This window comes from Ursus arctos, unplaced genomic scaffold (genome assembly GCF_023065955.2).
Source record: "Ursus arctos isolate Adak ecotype North America unplaced genomic scaffold, UrsArc2.0 scaffold_31, whole genome shotgun sequence".
In the NCBI taxonomy this organism is placed as follows: domain Eukaryota; kingdom Metazoa; phylum Chordata; class Mammalia; order Carnivora; family Ursidae; genus Ursus; species Ursus arctos.
This window is the reverse complement of record NW_026622997.1, coordinates 31,897,274-31,918,643: the sequence shown is the minus strand read 5'-3', so window position 1 is coordinate 31,918,643 and position 21,370 is coordinate 31,897,274. Positions and strand designations below refer to the sequence as shown.

Here is a 21,370-nt window from a genome sequence, read left to right as displayed (position 1 = left end):
GACGTCAGATGCTTCTTAATAGGCAGGTTTGACAGTATTCCTAATAAAGTTTATTTAAAAATACTTGCACCCATCTGTCATTTCCCAGAGCGCTAAGTGTAAACCATTAAAATAATCGAAAATACTAGCAAAAGGCTCTTTTTAAATTACTTCTTATTGTATTTTAGACAAGACTTTTTTTTCATCACACGCCTACTGGAAAATACAGAGCAATTCTGCTTCCTCAGTCTAGATGAACTTTGGCCTCCAGAAGGTAGTATATACATTGTATGTTTTGCTGAGGCTTTTTTGTCTGATAACTGCTTTACTTAGAGGCATGAAAAGAGTTGTTCCAGGTCACCTGGAAGACTCTGATTGTCAGTCTTTGAAGCCCGGTAGCTGGATTCTCTCAGGGACCCCTGGTTCAGCCGTCAGAAGGCATCGCCTCCACTTCACCCAGGGGACTGCTCAGCCTCCCCACAGCCCTGGGCTGGTCCCTCAGGCTCAAAGTGGGAGAGTACCCTGGAGGCAAGATTTTCCCTCAGGCGTCCTGTGTGGTTTGATTACAGAGTCTGAATCCTGAGAGCCCAGTATTCAGAAGTTGAGACTCACCTTTACCCATCTGTTTCTTCTAAATTCCGATCTCGCTCTCTTGAGATTCTTAGAGATTCTTCTTACACAACTCATTCCAGGGTGGTTTGTGGGAGCTAAAACATGTGAGAAGTTGGCGTTGTCTCCAGTCTTTTTCTCTCTGCCTCCAAAAGGTGTGGCAGGAAAATTCTGCCAAAGCAGAATTGCATTCTTGTCACAGATCCGATCAGGACATTTTCTGTACGATGTACAGGGCTCCACGTAAGGTTTGGGATGCCTCACTACTGACATTACTTTTAGAAAAAACTCATAGTTATTGATGCATTTTAAAGAAATATCATTCAAGATCTTAAGACTCAAGAGTTATCCATGATCCCAGAATCATTCTGACTAAATTGTTCAAGTTTGAACCAGATGCATCCTTCAGCTTATAATAAAAAGGAAAGCTACTGCTTTATTAAAGGAATAGCTAAAAAAACAAAAACAAACAAACAAAAAACCCTTCCTTACAAAAAAGTATTGAGCAAACCACTACTTTTGTGGGGCTTTAAAACAATCTTTTGCATATCCTTTGTTCTATGCCCAGCGTGAATGAGGAACACTCCCCCAATCTGTGGTAACATCTCTGACCTTGAGTCGTAAAATCCTTATGACTTGATAAGACTTTCAACCAGTAGCATGGAACAAAAATAATTCTGTTGATTTCAACATCTTTTAGGACATGAGAAAAAATAAATCCATGTAAAACTTAGACTACTCATAGAAAAAAAAAAGTATTTTACATTATAACTTTGTAAAATTTTTGAAATTTTCCAAAAATCACAAAACCAGTTTCAGTGACTCTTTGTATGTTAGGCATCTCACCACCCACCCACGCCTAACTCCATCCCCCATATCAGCTTGAATAATTTGTCCTGAAGTAGGGGCCAGATGGTCTCATTCGCTGATAGATTATGTCCAGAGAAAAGAAAAAAAATCACGCCAATGAAATATTGCCTGTTAGTTCAAACACATAGTTGGGTGTTTGGGATATCTTTTTTCTTATACCTGGAAATGCCTTTGTCCTAAATTTCAAGGCCTCACCTACAGAGTGAATCCCTCTTTGATACACTGCAGTGGTTACTGCTGTTAAACATCTGATGCTTGATTCTTTAAGGTCTTTTAGAATTGAAGATTTTCACAGCTAAAACCTCCAGCATTCGAGCCACACATAAGAGAGTAAGCGTCTTAAACAGTTAGTTCTGGACGATGCTTTCCTTCAAAGGCCCCAGTGTGAGGAGAGAATTCACTGATCCTAGTGAACTTGTACCTTTGAGATCTACCGGCCCCACCCTCCTCACCTTGGCCCTGGGGATAACCACCTCTGATTTCTCCCCTTCATCTTCCGGAAAGCTGCTGTTCCCTCCAAAGTGTTTGGAGCCGGGGCCTTACAACGTTTGCACATGTTTGGGGCAGGGGGCAGGGGGTGGCACACTTGAAGTTTGGAAAAGTGCTACCTCCTCCTTTCACTGGCTAAACGGAGCCCAGCAGGACTGTCAAAGCCCATACTGTCTCAGGAGATGGTGTGATTTGGGCAACCTCGATAGTCTCAGATGTGGAGCTAGACCAGGAATGACGGGAGCACGGAGGTTCCTACTACCTAAAACAGATGAGAGTGGAAAGCAAAGAGGAAAAAGAAGAAGCACAGAGGAATGGGGAGGGTGGGCAGGCAGCACTCAACAGGCATGGTCTGCTTTCTTGCCACAGGCTTCCCCTGTGGGTGCAGAGAGGTACTCCCATCTGAATCCTTCGGAATTGTGTTAGGAAGGAGCCCTCTCACAGAGATGGGAACTGGGGGGAACTGGAGTTTAAAAGTGCACGTCCTACGTAATCATTGGTTTTTCTTCAGCAAAGTGATGTAACATGATTGAAAAGTGAATTTTTTTAAACCCAATAGGTAAAACTAGGAATTAGTGTAACTTGGCGCCAGTGTTGTAGAATACATTTTGGTAGCTTTTTGCTAGTTTCCAAGAATGATGGGCTTGTGCTCTAATTAGCTATTGTTCTTTTACAGCTGTTAAGACATAACAGCTGTGGGTATTTTTTCCTTTGAATAACTTAGCCGAAGTTTGGATTGCAGTTTGGATGGAAGTTTGCATGGTTAGCAATAAGTTCCTATATAGGCCTGGGGTAGGTGCCTAGGGTGAGTCCCCTTTGGGAAAAAAAAAAAAAAAAGTATAGCTCAGGGATGCCTGGCTCAGTCTGTTAAGCGTCTGACTCTTGATTTTGGCTCAGGTCATGACCTCAGGGTCCTGAGATCAGGCTCCATTCTGGGCATGGAACCTGCTTAAGAGTCTCTCTCTCCCTCTTCCCCCATCCCCTCCCTGCCACCTGCTCACTCCATGCACTCTCTCTAAAAAAAGGAAAGTATAGTTATGTAGGGGAGTACCTAGGTGTGATCTTTAGCTAATAGCCTTTAATAGCCTTAGTAGGCTTTTTGAAAGAAATTCTTTGTGAAAATCTTAGCAATGGAGAAGAATCTACTCCAAGACTATTATGCACTTGTTTGCTGCATGAACCAGTGTGCTATTAGAAAACAGGTGGTAATAAAAACAGCCAGGGAAACATTGAATGAAGCCTAACACCGGTATGGTTTATGAAGATGACAGTCCTCTGCAAGTGCTAAGTGTTATTTGATTTTTAAAAATATGCTTCAGGGGCGCCTGGGTGGCACAGTGGTTAAGCATCTGCCTTCGGCTCAGGGCGTGATCCCAGCGTTATGGGATCGAGCCCCACATCAGGCTCTTCTGCTGTGAGCCTGCTTCTTTCTCTCCCACTCCCCCTGCTTGTGTTCCCTCTCTTGCTGGCTGTCTCTCTCTCTGTCGAATGAATAAATAAAATCTTTAAAAAATAAAAAATAAAAAAAATAAAAATATGCTTCAAGTGGGGTCCCCCCCCCACCTCTCAAAGGTGATCTCTGGAGACAGTTGAATAACATGTCAGTCTTATCTTTAAATAGAGCTGGTACAGGTGGCCCTTAGGTCATGTCCTAGTGAAGTAATACTGCCTTTTAAAAAATTTATTACTCCTGAATTAAATTTACTGCCAAGCTGTTGGCTACCCCTGATGCGGCATACGAACGGAGAGCAGTAAAATTGTTTTCAGGTCACTTTTTCTGCAGGACCCCACAGTCTGAGTCATCCCAATATTCATACACTTACAGAATGTAGACACTTTGTTAACATGCAACTTTCGCATTCAGAAGCAGCAAATTAAATTTGAGCAGAATTGCTATGTGCATGGAGGGGGAAAAGTAATTTCTGCCCAGGCTGTTCCCCTTTGTCTTTTGCTCATAGCACAGGCTACTGTAATAGGTATGTAGCCGAAGGATGGCAAAGGGAAACCGGAGGGAGACAGATACACGATGCTGGATTTGGGCAGTATGGTTTTGTAAACAAAGTGACACAAATTGGGGCAGAAATTCCACGGGGACAAGAGAGGAAACTGGAAGACTGGAAATACAGCACAAAGCCAAGTCCCATCCAGATGGCGTTTTTAATAAATTTATCAGACGCATATGAAAGACTGTAATGAACATTCAGATGGGGAGTGGCTTGACCCCTATGAAGAAGAACAGTAATGGCACCTTCTGTGGTTCGCAGTCAGAATCACTCCCTAAATTTTCCCAGTAAAAGAGACCACAAAACTTATTCAGACCATTGTGTAAGTATTAGACAGTGCGGCTAGGCAGGCTGATGTGTGTGTTTCTAGGAAGACGAGTTAATAGCAGAACTCTTTCCTGCTGAAATGGAAAAAGTGGTCTATATGTGTTAGTAAGCCCAGCAGTGACTTTTAGGACAAACCTCTTCTGGAAGGACTCCTGTAGTGTAAAGCAGAGGACTCTCCCCACAGGCATAAAAGAGCTTTCCTGTTCTTTAAAAGCCACACTGTTACAGACATTCCTCGTCTCCCCAAAACAGTTTCTCCATCAGAAAATGTTTTAGTCTACCATGAGTGACCGAACGTTGTGTATATGGGATGCACTTTCAGGAAAGGAGAAGCCGAGAGGGCCGAGGGTGCATGTGATGCTTACGTAGCCGCTCTTCTGCACTGGGCATATTTGTTTTCTTGTTAATGTCTAGGTCAAGATCCAGAGATTGATCATTCTTTACTTTTCTAAGAAAACTTTCACTGAGAAAGCATTTTATTCTGCTTTATTCAGTAACTTTTAGGTTTTCTAGCTTTTGGTAAGGAACTATATTAAGGTGAAGTGCCACGACCTACATAAGCATCCGTTTTTTCTCACTCTGATTCATTTATTCAGCAAATATTTGTCTAACACCTACTATATGCTAAGCACGGTTTCTTGGCACTTAGCACTAGAGCAGTGAGAAAAAGGAAAGCTCCTGCCCTTACGAAATTCACATTCTAAATCTCCGATGATCACGTTAGATCAGACTGACGTACTGGTCTGGATATTAACAATTGGCACAGTGCTGGAATGATGGAGTCATCTTGCTTGTTTATAAAAGGTCATTATCCACTGGGTTTGTGCCTAGGTCCCTGTTCTGTCTTCTTTCCATTAGTTAATATGATTTGGTCATTATACTTTTAATTTGACTCATTATCAAAAAATAGGAATGAGAATTAACAAAAGTGGTAATCTTTTGATTTTGTACCTTATTCGGTAGATACAGTTGCTTATCAAGTTGCCAGGAGAGTTCTAGCAAAAGCTATTTCTTAAAAGGAAATTTGGGACTTGGGGTCAATTTTACTGATACAGTTCATCTATGTGTGTATGTTAAGATGTGTCTGTGTGTGTGTATGTTGGGCACACTTCATAGATCCAGACTTTGACTAATAAACATTAATGAATAATTACGTCAAGATCAAAGTGGTATTCTGTCCTCCAGCTCACAGATACAGGACTCCTTGTTAAGAAGGCACAATTCTTCATGTAGCACCTCAAGGTTCCAGAGAATCAGAGGGTAATATTACTAGGGCACTTCTGCTTAGAGAAAATTTTAGAGACTGAGTCTTCTTGAATAAACCCATTTATAAATGTGTCTCTAGAAAAGGAATTCTTAGCACTTATCCCAGCTTGTTTTCCAAAGAGCTTGAAACCCTACCAGTAATGAGTTTGTGATAATCTCCGATGCTGCTACACTGATTGACCACTAGTTAAAAATCAGATATCTAGGGATAAAATTGTGGAGAAGTAAGGTTGCATTGGTGGAGATTGACAAACTCAGGAAAAGTCCTCAAAGACAACTGATAAAAACCTAGCGGATGCTACAGAGGATATCAGTGTTCAAAGTAATCATAAAGGGTTTTATCCCTTCAGAGGCTTGCCATCATTCTGGTTTTCATAAAAACAGTGCTAAAATGTGTGAAACTTGAAAAAAACACAAAATTCCATATGTGCAAAAGAATATAAAGGACATGGGGCGCCTGGGTGGCTCCGTCGTTAAGCGTCTGCCTTCGGCTCAGGGCGTGATCCCAGAGTCCTGGGATCAAGCCCCACATCAGGCTCCTCTGCTGGGAGCCTGCTTCTTCCTCTCCCACTCCCCCTGCTCGTGTTCCCTCTCTCGCTGGCTGTCTCTCTCTGTCAAATAAATAAATAAAATCTTAAAAAAAAAAAAAAAGAATATAAATGACATATATCTAAAGTTTGGAACATAGGAGCACTGGCATGCTGACTGCTGCACTGAAGAGAATACTACCGAACCTCTGCAGCCCTGTGTGCAAAGCCCCCCCGCCCCCGTGGCTTCCCCGCCCTCTTCCTGGATTTCAGTGTTCACCATTTCCTGGGTTTCCTTTCTGATCTCACCACACAAGCATGTATCATTAAACGACAGAAGTGGAATCATACTGCATGTTTTTCCTCACTTGCTCTCTCCTTAACCGGTTTTCTTTGTGAGACTGACCCTGGTTGATACACGTAGCTATAGTTCATTTATTTTTCAATACTGTGTAGTTTTTGTTTAATAGTGAAATTTCAGTAACTCAGTGGACAGGTTGAACAGCAGATTAGATACACCTAAAGAGAATGAGTGAACACAAATAGTAATTTGAGTTAAGAAATTGCCCAGAATGCTTCAAAAAGAGGTACAGAGAGAAAAATGAAAGGAAGGTTAAGAAACATGGAGGACAGAATGAAGAGTTCAGCAGAGGTCCAGTAGGAATTCAAGAAGAAAAAAGAAAAGAAGAGAAGAGAAGAGAAGAGAAGAGAAAAGAAAAGAAAAGAAAAGAAAAGAAAAGAAAAAAGGAGGGCGAATCGGTATTCAGAGAAATAACGGCCAAAGTTTTCCAGACTTGATAAAAGCCATAAATGCTCATATTCAGTCCTGAGAAGGATAAAGTCAATCTACTTCTAGGTACAACGTAGTAAAATTGCAAAACATCAAAACCAAAACCAAACCAAAACAAAAAAACCCTTAAAATTAACTGTAGGCAAAAAAACAGTTACAAGTTAGAGGGATAGCCGACTTTAGCAGACTTAACGCTAGAAGCCAGGAGACTATGGAATAATATCTTCAAAGTGCTGAGGAAAAACAGCTTTTAACCAGGAGTTCCATATCAATTAACCTATTTTCCAAGAGTGGTGGCAAAATGCACTTTCAAACAGAGACTGCTGAATACTAATGGACGTGTCTTAGAAAGAAGGAAGTTGAACCAAGAAGAAAGGAGGATCTAAAAAACAGTAATGGTGAATAAATTGGTTAAGTATGGATAAATAAGTTTTGACTGTATGAAAAGAAGAAAGGTTAACGAGTTTCACTTCAAGTAGTTAGAAAACAAAACAGAGTAATTTAAAAGGAATTGAAGGCAGAAGTAATAAAAAGAGTGCCTGGGTGGCTCAGTGGGTTAAATGTCAGACACTTGATTTCTGCTCAGGTCTTGATATCAGGGTCCTGTCATCCAGCCCAATGTCTGGCTCTGCACTGGGCACGAAGCCTGCTGGAGAGTCTCTCTCCCTCTCCCTCTGCCTCTCCCCCCACACTCACGCACACACATGCTCTCCACCCCCACAAATAAATAATTAATTAAAAAATAAAAAGAAGAGTAGAATTTAGTGAAGTAGGAAATAAAGAAATCAACAAAACCAAAAGTTGGTTCTTTGAAAACACTAATAAATGAGACAAGCTATATAGGACTGATCAAAGAAAGAAAAGGTACAAATACAAATATTTGGGATGAAAAAGAGGACATACTGTGAAAATTTTTATGCCACTATATTTGAAAGGGTAGATAAAATGAAATTTTTCCTGAAAGGGCCAAGAATATCAAAGAATTTGGAAGAAAAAAGGAAAAGAAGGGGAAGGCGAGGGAACAAAGGTGTTCACTTTATCAGATTTTAAGATTACTGTAAAATTATAGTAATTAAAACAGCATAGTAAAGGCACAATGCTAGGCAAATCAATGAAGCATAACATAGATCTTAAAAAGAGACATGAATATGTATGAAAACTTTGTGTATGACTAAAATAACGTAAGTTAGTGGGGGCAAGAGTTCACTAAATGGTGGCGGCGAAATTGGCTCACCTTAAGAATAAAAGATGAAAGTAGATTTTTGTGTCACGCATGGTATACCAAAAATAAATCCTAAATAGATTAAAGAACCACATATGAAAAACAAAATTTGAGAAATTTTAGAATAAAATATAGGAAAGTATCTTTATGAATTTAGGAAATTTAGGAAAGAATTTATAAACAAGAAGGGAAAGGCACCAATTTTAAAAGATTAAGATTTCATCTCAGAACATTAACCATCAAAAGATTGGCATCAGGGGCGCCTGGGTGGCACAGCGGTTAAGTGCCTGCCTTCGGCTCAGGGCGTGATCCCGGCGTTATGGGATCGAGCCCCACATCAGGCTCCTCCGCTATGAGCCTGCTTCTTCCTCTCCCACTCCCCCTGCTTGTGTTCCCTTTCTCGCTGGCTGTCTCTATCTCTGTCGAATAAATAAATAAAATCTTAAAAAAAAAAAAGATTGGCATCATACAAATCAATTAGGAAGACAATAAAAAAAAATAGACAAAAGGTAAAGATAGGTAGTTTACAGAAGAAAAGTGGAGAATCATTCCAGAAGGGGAAAAAACGCTGTGCAACCTCATCACGGAGAGAAATGAAAACTGACCACGTTGAGATACCATGTCATACTTCTCTGTCTGACATTACCAAGAGTCGGTAAGGATGTGAAGCAATGAGCTGAGAGTGTAAATTTTTACAACCACTTTGGTGAATAATTTGGCAATATCCAGGAAAATTGAAGGTAACTCATAGCCATGGGTGTAATTCGTGCATATATACATGTATAATATCTTATGTATTCCTTTAAGAAACTCTTACCATGTACACAAGACTCCTTTGTTTGTAATCGCAAAGAAAACAGTGATAACAATCAAAACATCCCTTAGCGGCAGACTAGATAAATAAATTTTGGCGTGTTTATGCATTGAAATATTTTATAGACCTTACATGAATGGACTAGATTTATCTTTCTATTGAATGTTCCTTCATCCTGGTTTAATGTTTGCAGTAATGTTACTACCAAGCATTCCCCTTTCCTCTCCTGGGCACACAGCAGGGTTGCACTTTCCCACCCCCTTTGAAGTTAGGTAAGGCCCTGTGACTTGCCTTGGTCACCCGAACGTGAAAGAGGTAATGTGTGTTACTTTGGGGAACGAGTCTTAAGAACCAGGAGCCGACTCACTTTCTTCTCGTTGCTGCTGTGACTGAGGAAATTCATATGGATACAAAGCCTCTCTCACTCGGGCCCTTGGCTGATACAGTGAGCAGAACCACTTTTCTGATCATCGCAGAATACATGGGATGCACGAAAAAGAAATATATTAATAAACATGCACTGTGGGAGAATGAGGGCTGTTGCTGCAGCCTAAGCTCCTATCTACAGTATTATTTTATGTCTCAGTTCAATTTACTGTGCACCTTGTGCCACTTCCTTAAGTTCCACCTTCCAAATCACCCAGTACTTCCCCTTTTCCATGAGATAGAGGTACTGTGACTTAGGCGCCGAATATAGTCCTTCCTTGCCTTTCCAAGGCATGGGGAACTTCTTCCTGAGTCCCCTTCCTTCTCTGCCAGGAAACCATCCCTAGAGGTTATTTCACCCGTGTGTTTGCTTATTGCTTTGGAGTTAAGCTTGATAGTCAAGGGATTCATCACCAGAAAGCCATCACCTCTCCCTTCCTCCTTCCCCTTCTCCCTTTTTTATCTGTGGATGGCTTCCTCAGTTAGTGAAGCTGGAGAAGAGGAGGGCTCAAGTCGGGCATACCCAGCTTGGAAAATAAACATACCATGTAGAAGATACACGTAAGATTATGTACTTCACGTCCTTATCAAGGCAGAAAAGTTTTGGCATGGCGGCAGTACTGCTCACCCTCTCTCTCTTCAGAGAGTGTATAATATTATACTGAAAAGTACAGTATATATCTAATGAGAAATTGTCTTTTTTTTTCCAACCTATTTTAAAATTACATAAAGTAAGTTGCAAATCTTGAATGTAAGTAGCTGGGCCTAATTGTAGATTTGGGTTGAATAATAAATTAAATTAAAACCCCAAACACTGGTAAATGCACAGAAAAGGTCCCAGGGGACTTAAAAGGCCCTTACCTTTTATTAGTCTCTTCTCTGTGCTTAGAGAATCTACGTCATTTTTAGGTAGCTATCGTTTTGTGGAAGCCCTTGGCTTTTACAAATGAACAGGTTGATATGGATTTGAAGTAGAGAGAGAGACTCAGAATCAAAACAGAGCTGGTGTTTCAAAATATAGCAGTTCATGAACAAAGAGAAGAGCGTTACGTGTTGAAATGCCCGGAAATTTTTGTTTACAACAAACAAACAAAAGGAAACAAGCCATGGCTGAGGGCAACAGTATATTCTCAAAAGGGATTGGTACCATTTCCTAGATCATCTTGCTGCTTTATGAATTCTAAAACACTGAATCTATGTGTATACCTTGTTTCTCCAAACAAATTTATGATATTTACCGAATGTAACAAGTACACACAGTTTAGCGAGTAGTAATAAAGTAAGTGCTTAGGTACCCACCACCTGGCTTAAAAATAGAACAAAATCAGTACTTTTGAAGCTTCCTCCCCCCAACGAAGATTTCATCTTGTAAATGAAATCAGTTAATACTTGGACCCATTGGTGGGAGTCCCTGCAAGATTTCATCCCCCTCTTCCCAGACACATTATCCTGAATTTTATGTAATAATTCCCCGGATTCCAGAAGTTTTACATTTATGCATGTATCCCTAAACAAAGCATATTTCTAGTTTTGCCTTTTTAAAAACTTTAGATAAATGAACTCATAATTTGTGTTTTTCTGTGCCTTGCTTTTTTCACTCAACATTATGTGTTTTTCTTGTTTTTTGGGTTTTTGGTTTTTTACACGTCAAGAATTTTTTTACTGGGAAAACAACATTATGGTTTTTGATTCATCTATTTGTACATAACTGTAGTTTATTAAGGTCAATTAATGTGTAGTTTCCCATTGTAGTAATATGTTGAAATGCATTTATCCATTCTGTATTTTATGGGTTATCATAGTTCTTCATAGTAAAATACTTCAGGGTTAATTTCCACATGTGGTTCAGTTTGTTCCTATCTTAGATTCAACTTTTTTTCTTGAAGCCATTTGGCATCGAAATGTGTTCATGTCTTGAGATAATGAAGACGTTCTAATTTCTCCTTTATCATTGATGTGAGATAGTAATTCATTTTGTTCGTAGTACACTCTCAGGATATGTTTGGCTTCTCTTATCTTGATGCTGAATCTTGTGTTGGGCTCACAGTTCCCATGGAGAATGTTGCAACAATTGCCGATTGTGCCAGTGTGATTGAAGGAGTCAGTCGGAGCCGAAATGCCTTGCTGAATGGCGACACCAAGAATTATGATTGGGATTCTGGCTATACGTGTCATCAGCTAGGAAGTGGTGCAATTGTGGTTCAACTGGCACAGCCATACATGATCGGGTCAATACGGTAAGAAGATTCCTTTTTGTTCGTTACTTTTAAAATGAAAGACACAGGCAAATTCAGTTTTGGAGCAGTGATGATCCCAATAACTTCAGGGAAGATACATTTTTATTCTTTGCTCTAAATATTGCGGGGGGAGGGGGTCAAGGAGCTACAGGGTGCTTGTTTGGATCTTTTGGTGGGGGGATACACCAAAATTAGACTTGCAGAAGGAATAGATTAGAGGCCCCTCCCTGGGTACGGCTCACCTCCTTCTTAAGTCTCAGTTTGTGTTGGTTAGGGACTTAGAGGATAATGTCAAGAGAGGTTATATAGAATCAAAACCAATTTTCAACTCCAGTAAATTTACATCTGAACCAAACATGTGAATATGAGACCTGGTACTAAAAAAAAAAAAAAAAAAAAAAAATCTTCTTAATGGAAATCTGGGTTTGGGGTCGTTGTTTTCATTTTGTTTTGTTTTGTTTTCAGAAAGGAACTTTAACCCAACATTGCTTGATTTATAAGATCGTGTAATTTTAAAATGTGAGACTGGTGACATCCCCCAGAGGGTATAATTCTAGCTCAAGAGAGCCATGTGGGTATTGAATAGGCTGCCCTTTTTTTTGCTTTTGTTCTGAAGTTTCCAAGAAGGTCTCTGAAAAACTAATGTATATGTATTTATGTTATATATTTCTGTTTAACAGTAGATAAGTATTTTACGTGATATCTGAGCCTGCCAGGGGTGGAGATATTGGTGGGACATGACTGTCTACCCCCCATCATGCTCCACCACATTTGTTTCTATTGTTTCCTGTTCTCATGTTAAAGTTGTTGGGTATAAAGAGAGAAAAAGCACAACGAGTAAGGTAGTAGGATTTTAACAGTCAAAGGTTTAATTGATGTTTAGGCTAATAACCATAGAGGTTATTGTGGCTTGCCAGTCCCCGGGGCCACCCTGATGAGTGATGCTGGATTTCTGGGAGAATTCAGACTGTGGATTTCTTTATTTAAATTATCAACCCCTTATAAAGGGCCACATACAGGTTGAGTAACATAGGCAACACACCACACAGATAGAGAAGCCTTGGCTTCATACTGCGGACCAGACAAACCCACTTGGTGCTTAAGGAGGGGGAAGAGAAGCCACAATCAGTCTGGACAAGCTACCAGTGCAAATAAACCTCCGTCAGATAGCAAACAAGACTCCATCCTTCCTTTTTTCTCAGCTGCACGCATTAACTTAAGCAGTCATAGGCCATCTATTTAGTAAGCCGTTCTAGAATTTTTGTCACAGATGGTGTGAAACGTATCTAAATATTTCCCATTACAATCTATCCCTCTTCACTTTAAAAATCTGGGGAACCATTGTCCTTCTCCCGTCACTGGCGCTCCTTATAGTCTTCACAGTTTCTTGAAGATTACCAGTCGTGTCTCTAAGATTACATCTGCAATTTCTTTCAGCAGGCGTGGGGTGTAACTCACCGGAGCCAGGAGACTTGGAATCATTTAAATTGACTAGATACTCTCTTTCACTTCACCTATTTGGGGCTTCAGTTTTCTCTTTATTACGTTTGTTCTGCCATTTCTAATTCGAAGACCAGTCTTCTCGTCAATGACGATGGAAGCAAACTGGCAGCTTAGTAGCTCTTCCCCACTCCCTTAATGTTCCCCGTGTAGCTCTCCCCACTCCCTTAATGTTCCCCGTGTAGCTCTCCCCACTCCCTTAATGTTCCCTGTGTAGCTCTCCCCACTCTCTTAATGTTCCCTGTGTAGCTCTCCCCACTCCCTTAATGTTCCCCGTGTAGCTCTTCCCACTCTCTCTTAATGTTCCCTGTGTTCTGTCTGCTTATCTCGAACTCCACCCCATCCCCAACAATGTTACACGTGCATCTCACACCAACATGTCAGAAATGGAATCCCATTATCCCCGCTTCCCCTGCTCGAGTCACCTTGAGATTTCCCCCATCTCATTCAGTGGCACCACCCATCTATCTGTAGACTGAGCTGAAAACATGGCAGTCTTCCTGAATTTAGTCCTCTCCTTCACCACCCCTCTTCAGCCAGTTCTGTCAGTCCTGGCCCCTACATATCTCACAAAGCCTTCTGCTCTTCCCCATCCCCACAGCCATTATCACAGTTGTACCTTTATGGTTTCTCTGCTCTACCTGGTCGGACAGACTTCCATCTGGCCCTTCCTTCCCCACTTGCAGCCATCTCCGGACCCCAGATCTGATGTGGTCATGCCCCTTCTGGAGAAAGTTCAGATGAAGGCATTCGAGAACAATCTGACTTGCTTCTCTCTACACAGCCTTGCCTCCTGCTTCTCCTTCCACCCCATACGTGCCTGTCCAGCTACTTACAGTTTTGCGCACACCACCCCCTCTCACCTCTCTGCCTTCAACTCTTGGAACATACCGTTCTCATTGCTGGTGTCTCTCACAGCCTTCCCATCACCTCTCTTTTACCTGGCTCTTACTCCCCCTTCAAGATTCTGCTCCTCCAGGAATGCTTCCCTAACCTTCCATCATCTCCTGGGCTGATTCAGACCTCCCTCTTCAGCGATCCCCTTACATTCTGTTTGTACCTTGTACTGGAGCATTTGTCATATTTGTATTATAATCATTTACGTGCTGTCTTCTCCCAGCCTCCCCTGACATATAAAGCCTGTGGCAACTCAGAATAAGCATCCCTTGACAGATCAAATATGTAGATGAGGTAGTCTGTTAAGATAGAAGGGGAAATTATAGCAGGTACAATAGGAGATCTAGAATTTTAGATTCAGCAGAAACAGATGAGGTCACCGCCTAGGTGACAACTCAGAGTGGGACAAACAGGCTCATCGTGTGGCAAGGCCACTTCGACCTCTAGCTCTGCCCAAACAATCAGAGATACTTGCTCTGACCCCAGGAAAAGGTGTCACTGGGGCTTAAAGCAAGAGAGAACAGTGCCCATGTGGCTTTCTTTAAATATGGAATGAAAATGGCTCCCCCAAACTATTTTTTCTTTCCGGGACTCGGAGTGGCAGTAATGAGCATGAGCACAAACCAAAGGCAGAATTGTATATCCCAGCCGCCAAACTTCCTGGAGCCCAGCTATTGTTTTTGCAGTGAGAAAATCCATGCAATTGAAGCCCTCTGTAACTGGCTGAGCCCTCGAAGAGACACGGCTCTGTGAAACTAACATTATGTTGTCAGGATCTGCATTTGCCTCTTCTGTGACATGATTAAGAAGAAAAGGAGAGGGATTTCTTAACCACCAGTACCCGTGGACGATGCTGGATACCCTGGCCGACTGTGGTTAGCAGCTGCTGATGTGCCCAGACAGACATTTATTGATAGGAAACTAGATCAGTGGCACCTCTTCGTGGGGATGGGTAATTGACCAATGACAGGAGGATTAGTCAGTGACATCTGACCCTCAGCTTCTATTGCTTGTGATTTCTGACTTGCTTTCCTAGTCACTGTATCTGAAAAAAGCTCAATGATTCTGAATCGAGAGTGCTATAGAGCCGAATGACTAACACTTTCCCCATCTAAGAAGCCGGAGATCTGGCAATCCTGGAAATTCTTCTTCTGGGGAAGCCCAATCACTGGCTCTAAAAATTCGGGTTTCTTTGTAGATGGTGACTATGAAGCCAAAGGACTCAGAAAGGAGTTGTCTTGATCACTGCAGTCTTTTTTCCTAAGGGAGGATGTAATTGTTTTTTTGGGTAAAGATGTCTTTTGTTCATCTGTTTTCATCCACAGAAATCATTTCTTCCTTTCCTGAACCTTTACCTGTAGCCGGGTAGGCAAGCAGAGACTTCCGCCTTGGCGGACGATGCCTGCGCCTAACCACAGCCCGCGGGTGCCCAATCCTGCGAGTGTGCCTGGTACCAGTCCCTCTGTGGTGTCTAGAGAGCCTGACCTTGAAACATGACTCCTCACCATCCCTTCTCCCCCTCCCCATTTTCTTTCATTCAGTTAGTAAACATTTCTTGAGCCTTTTGCTGTGTGCCAGGCACCGTTCTAAGCACCAGGGATAGAGCATTGAATAAAGAAAGCAAACATCGGTGCTGTCATAGAGCTGACAGTCTCATCAGGGGGAAATAAGCAGTAAACAACACTGTTTGTAACATGTCAGATTCTTCAAAGGGCTGTGGAACAAACCGGAAGGGGGATAGGGGGTAGACAGTGCAATTTTAGATGCAGTGGTCAGGGAAGGCCTGTGCAGAGCCTAAAGGAGGGGAAGAGCAAGCCATCTGGGGACCTAGGGGGTGAGCATCACAGGCAGAGTACCAAGGCCCCAAGGGGGAGCAGCATGTCTGGCAGGCAACAGGAGCAGCGAGGAGGCCGGTGTGGCTGGAGCAGGGTGAAGGGGGCGGAGAGCAAGAGGCAAGGCGAGGGTGGTGACTTGGAGAGTCGACAGCCTTGAGATCTGTTGCTGTTTCTATATTCAGTCACCAACTTCCAGAACCATACCACCCACCACCACGCATCCATCCCAGCGTTTCATTAGCACCACGAAAGGAGAGTTTTCTTGGCTGAGGAGAAGAGGGGCCGGGCGGGGGAGGCCGCCATGCCTTCAGAAGTGCCTTCGTTGCTCCTGACCTGCCTTTATCCCGCCAGCTCCTGGAAGAGAAACTGCAGAAACGTCTAGTCCTTGCAGCTTAACAGGAAACTTGCTCCCCAGCTTTCTTTTCTTTCTCTGTCCCAGGAGCCAGAGCAGGCCATGTAACTGAGAAATAAAGAAGCTTGGCTTTGCTGTTGCTAGGTTTATAGGCACAGCCAAAGTTATTCATTGTATATGAGAGAAAAAGAAAGAAATTGTCTGGAATATACCCTTATAAGTGGTTAACTGAGTAGTAATTATATCATTTTTGTGCCATTTTAAAACATTAAAATTTAAACAACAGGAAATCTTCAGAGGCCTGACCACATAAAAAGACCAGGATAAAGTCATAATCACTAACCAAATTTACCTAATGTCTTAGTTTATAGTCCCTCTGTCACCTTAGTTTAAGACTTACTATCTTTCTACTTGCTAATCCTGGTATCTTTGTCAGTGTTTTCAGGCTGATATGAGAATCACATATGCTGTGTATTACTTACGGCGGTCACCCAGCCCTTTTCAGCTAATCAGTGACAGCACTTTGTGGAAACCCTCATCTTAAGATAGTCAGTTGAATTAACAATTTTTACATTAGCCTGACAATGATTGTTTTGTAACTGATATGCACAATACTGTAAGCAAAACTCCCCTACTGCTTTGACTTACAAACCTGATTGCAAGTAAGAAGGCTGTCCAGAGATGAAACCATGCACGTAGATGCAACTAAATAAACCCATAGTCTCTCTGGGTGCTATGAGGATTAAGGGGTTAATGACACAAAAATAGTTAAGAGTTCTGCAGCTGAAAAGTGTTATATGAACATAATATGTTAGGACAGCGTGGGTCCAGCCCAAAGTATGTTCTTGGCGGGTATTCATCATCTCCTTAGTCTTTGGGGATGAGCCTCTTTCTATTTCGCAGTAGGAAGAAACCAGTTCTGCCACTTATAAAAGTTAATCTGGCACAAAACATCTGAAGCATGAATCGGTTTATGTCTTGCGGTTATTAAATACAGAGAAAATGAAGCAATAGCAAGTTTATCTTTTAAAAAAAAAATAGGTATTCCACTGTGGTCCTTATTCGTCCCAGCATATTTTTCTTTCTCTGGGAGCTGTCAAGCCCATGCCCCGGTTCAGCTGCCCTCTCACTGTCGTGTGGCTACAACCAACTCGCGATTATCTCTTCGGTTTGTAAATTACAGAGCCCCCTTTTTGACTGCTATTTTTCCTTCTTCCCACTGCTTACCGCCCTGCAAGGCCATTGCTCATCCACTTCCCTCACAAAGGATAGGCGCAGAAAAGAAAAAGGAGAGGAATCACAAACCATTCAATTTTGTTTCCTATTTAATAGCTCCAAACGGAGGCTGGGTCGATAAGGGGGCGGGGGGGGGGGGAGGAGCTGAAGCTAATGACGCAAAGGACGTTTTGTAATTGTTTGAGCATTTTCTACATCTGCGCTGCCCTTAGTCCCTCACAGGACCACAGGTATCCCTGGTTGACGATGGTGATCTTGTAGTACTGAGACGGATGTGGGTCCTTCTGTGCTGCCCTTAGTCCCTCACAGGACCACAGGTATCCCTGGTTGATGATGGTGATCTTGTAGTACTGAGACTGATGTGGGTCCTTCTGTGCTGCCCTTAGTCTCTCACAGGACCACAGGTATCCCTGGTTGATGATGGTGATCTTGTAGTACTGAGACGGATGTGGGTCCTTCTGTGCTGCCCTTAGTCTCTCACAGGACCACAGGTATCCCTGGTTGACGATGGTGATCTTGTAGTACTGAGACGGATGTGGGTCCTTCTGTGCTGCCCTTAGTCTCTCACAGGACCACAGGTATCCCTGGTTGACGATGGTGATCTTGTAGTACTGAGACGGATGTGGGTCCTTCCGACGATTTCCAGGTGCCTAGTCCAGTACTCTGTGCTGTGAGAACTCAGTAAACACTCATTGAGCTGACAACATAGTCTGTTAGTGCACCTAAAGGGAGTTCTGTCTGTCAACTAAACTGGACATCGTATTTGCTCAGTGTGTCTGACCTAAGTGCATGTGAGGAAACTGCTAACGACTTGGCATCTCCAGCAAATGACTGAGATTAAGCTGTAGAGTTCGGTGCTCACATTAGCACAGGGAGGGCGCCTGCCTTCCGCGCATCACGCTGCTTCTATCTCATTCCATCCAATGGACAGGCCAGCAGGCCGTCCATTATATCAGGGGAGCCTTCTCTGCGACCTAGAGAGGAGGAAATTTCCTTTTTATAGTTCAAGGAATACAGCAAACATCTAAATATATGACTCCTCTGGCTTGGATTAAGATTGCCTATAATTCTACTCAAAATTGGAAAGATATTTTACACAATTTGCTTCATATCAGTCATGCTGAGCCTCGTCTGTCACAGCCCTGAACCAAAGAATTCTTGTCTCACCAATCCATGATTTATTTACCAAGTGTTGTTTCTCTCTCAGCCTATCTGCCTCGCACTAAAGTCTTCTCTTATCACCCGCAGACCTCAGAACTCTGGTTCCCAGAAAAACTGTTGAATAAAAAATTGTGTCTGTGGTTCCCAGTATACACTGAAGTCTGGGCTGGGTGAATACTTAGGGGACCAGAAATCCTGGAGCCTGAAAACAGATAGCAGAGTTTGGGGGCATGGTAAATATGTCTCAGCCAGTTTCATCCGAGAGGTATTTCAAGACCAGAAAGTATTGCTATGGCAACTAAGTTGCATGTTAAAAATACAGGAGGGGCACTAGAATTCAGATGTTCTTTGGAAAAGCAGGAAAGGTTAAATGCCAAAAAAAAAAAAAAAGTGTGTGTGTGTGTGTATTTGATTTACCTCACACGTCAGCCATTTATCTCTCTTGAGTGATTAGAGAACTTGACAACTAGTCATCATAAAATATAGCTGGATACATGAAAAGAAAAATTTTTCTAGTTTTCAAAGATTAACCCATCACGAAGACATTTTTACACAGGATATCAGCCCTATTTGACTCAGTATTTCACACACAAACATATTTAGTAATTATCCAGAATTTTTACTTAAGATACTCGTAAGAAGAATCTTCAGAAACAACCACAAAGCAAATAATGAAATGGCAATAAATATCTATCTATCAATAATTACTTTGAATGTAAATGGACTAACTGCTCCAGTCAAAAGACATAGGGTAGCAGAATGGATTAAAAAAACAAGAGCCATTTATATGCTGCCTACAAGAGACTCATTTTGGACCTAAAGACACCTACAGATTGAAAGTAAGGGAATGGAGGGGCGCCTGGGTGGCTCAGTCATTAAGCGTCTGCCTTCGGCTCAGGGCGTGATCCCGGTGTTCTGGGATCGAGTGCCACGTCGGGCTCCCTGCTCCGCTGGGAGCCTTCTTCTTCCTCTCCCACTCCCCCGGCTTGTGTTCCCTCTCTCGCTGGCTATCTCTCTAATAAATAAATAAAATCTTAAAAAAAAAAAAAAAGAAAGTAAGGGAATGGAGAAACATCTATCATGCAAATGGATGTCAAAAGAAAGCTGGAGTAGCAATTACTTATATGAGACAAAATAGGTTTTAAAACAAAGACTCTAAAAAAAAAGACAAAGAAGGACACTATATAATAATAAAGGGAACAATCCAACAAGAAGATATAACAATTGTAAATATTTATGTACCCAACATCAAATACATATGACAGTTAATAACAAACATGAAGGAACTAATCGATAATAGTATAATAATAGTAGGGGACTTTAACACCCCACTTATATCAATGGACAGATCATCTAAACAAAATCAACCAGGAAACAGCGGCTCTGAATGACACAGTGGACCAGATGGATTTAACAGATATATTTAGAACATTCCATCCTAAAACAGCAGAATACACATTCTTTTCAAGTATACATGGGACATTCTCCAGAATAGATCATATACTAGGTCACAAATCAAGTCTCAACAAGTTCAAAATAATCAAAATCATACCATGCATCTTTTCTGACCAAAACACTTTGAAGTTAGAAATCAACCACAAAAAAAATATCTGGAAATTCCACAAATACGTGGAGGTTAAATAACATGCTCCTAAACAGTGTGGGTCAACCAGGAAATAAAAGAAGAAAATTTAAAAGAACATGGAAGCAAATGAAAATGAAAACACAACCATCCAAAGCCTTTGGGATGCAGCAAAAGCGGTTCTAAGAGGGAAGTTCGTAGTGATACAGACCTACCTCAAGGAGCAAGAAAAATCTCAAATAAACAACCTAACCTTACACCTAGAGGAGCTAGGAAGAGAACAACAAGCAAAGCTCAAGACCAGCAGAAGAAAGGAAATAATAAAGATCAGAGCAGAAATAAATGATATAGAAACTAAAAAAACAATTGAACAGATCAGTGAAACCATGAGCTGGTTCTTTGAAAATATTGATAAAATTGATAAACCTCTAGGCAGATGTATCAAGAAAAAAAGAGAGAGGACTCCAATAAATAAAACCCCAAATGAGAGCGGGAAAATAACAACACTGCAGAAAGACAGTTAGAAGAAGATGTTATGAGAAATTGTATGCCAACAAATTGGACAACCTAGAAGAAATGGATAAATGCCTAGAAATATATAAACTGCCAAAACTGAAACAGGAAAAAATAGGAAATTTGAACAGACTGATAACCAGCAAAGAAATTGAATCAGTGATTAAAAATCTCCCAACAAACAAAAATCCAGGATTAGATGGCTTGACAGGTGAATTCTAGCAAACATTTAATAAGGAAGAGTGAGTACATATTTATCGCGAACTATTCCAAAAAAGAAAAGGAAAACTTCCAAATTCACTCTATGAGGCCAGCATTACCCTAATACCGAAACTGGAGAAAGACACCACAGAAAAAGAGAACTACAGGCCAGTATCTCTGATGAACATAAGTGCAAAAACCCTCAGTCAAACACTAGCAAACTGAAACCACAATACATTAAAGTCGTTCACCACAGTCAAGTGGGATTTATTCCTGGATTGCAAGGGTGGCTCAATATTCGCAAATCAATCAACGTGATGCATCACATCAGTAAGAGAAAGGATAAGAACCACATGATCATTTCAATAGATGCAGAAAAAGCATTTGACAAAGTACAACATCCATTCATGATGAAATCCCTCAACAAAGCAGGTTTAGAGGGAACATATCTCAACATAATAAAGGATCTATGAAAAACCCACAGCTCACGTCATCCTCAAAGAGGAAAAACTGAGAGCTTTTCCTCTAAGGTCA

General features: G+C 41.5%; 1 protein-coding gene across 3 annotated transcripts in view; it reads left to right on the top strand.

Annotated features, from left to right (window-relative positions):
• BTBD9 (BTB domain containing 9) overlaps positions 1-21,370 on the top strand; it is a 410,047-nt gene that overhangs the window by 288,507 nt on the left and 100,170 nt on the right. For all 3 annotated transcript variants that reach the window (XM_026482809.4, XM_044378324.3, XM_048225847.2), the window contains exon 8: positions 11,370-11,559. In XM_026482809.4, coding sequence (XP_026338594.1) covers positions 11,370-11,559 — 190 coding nt within the window. The remainder of the gene's footprint in view (positions 1-11,369; positions 11,560-21,370) is intronic.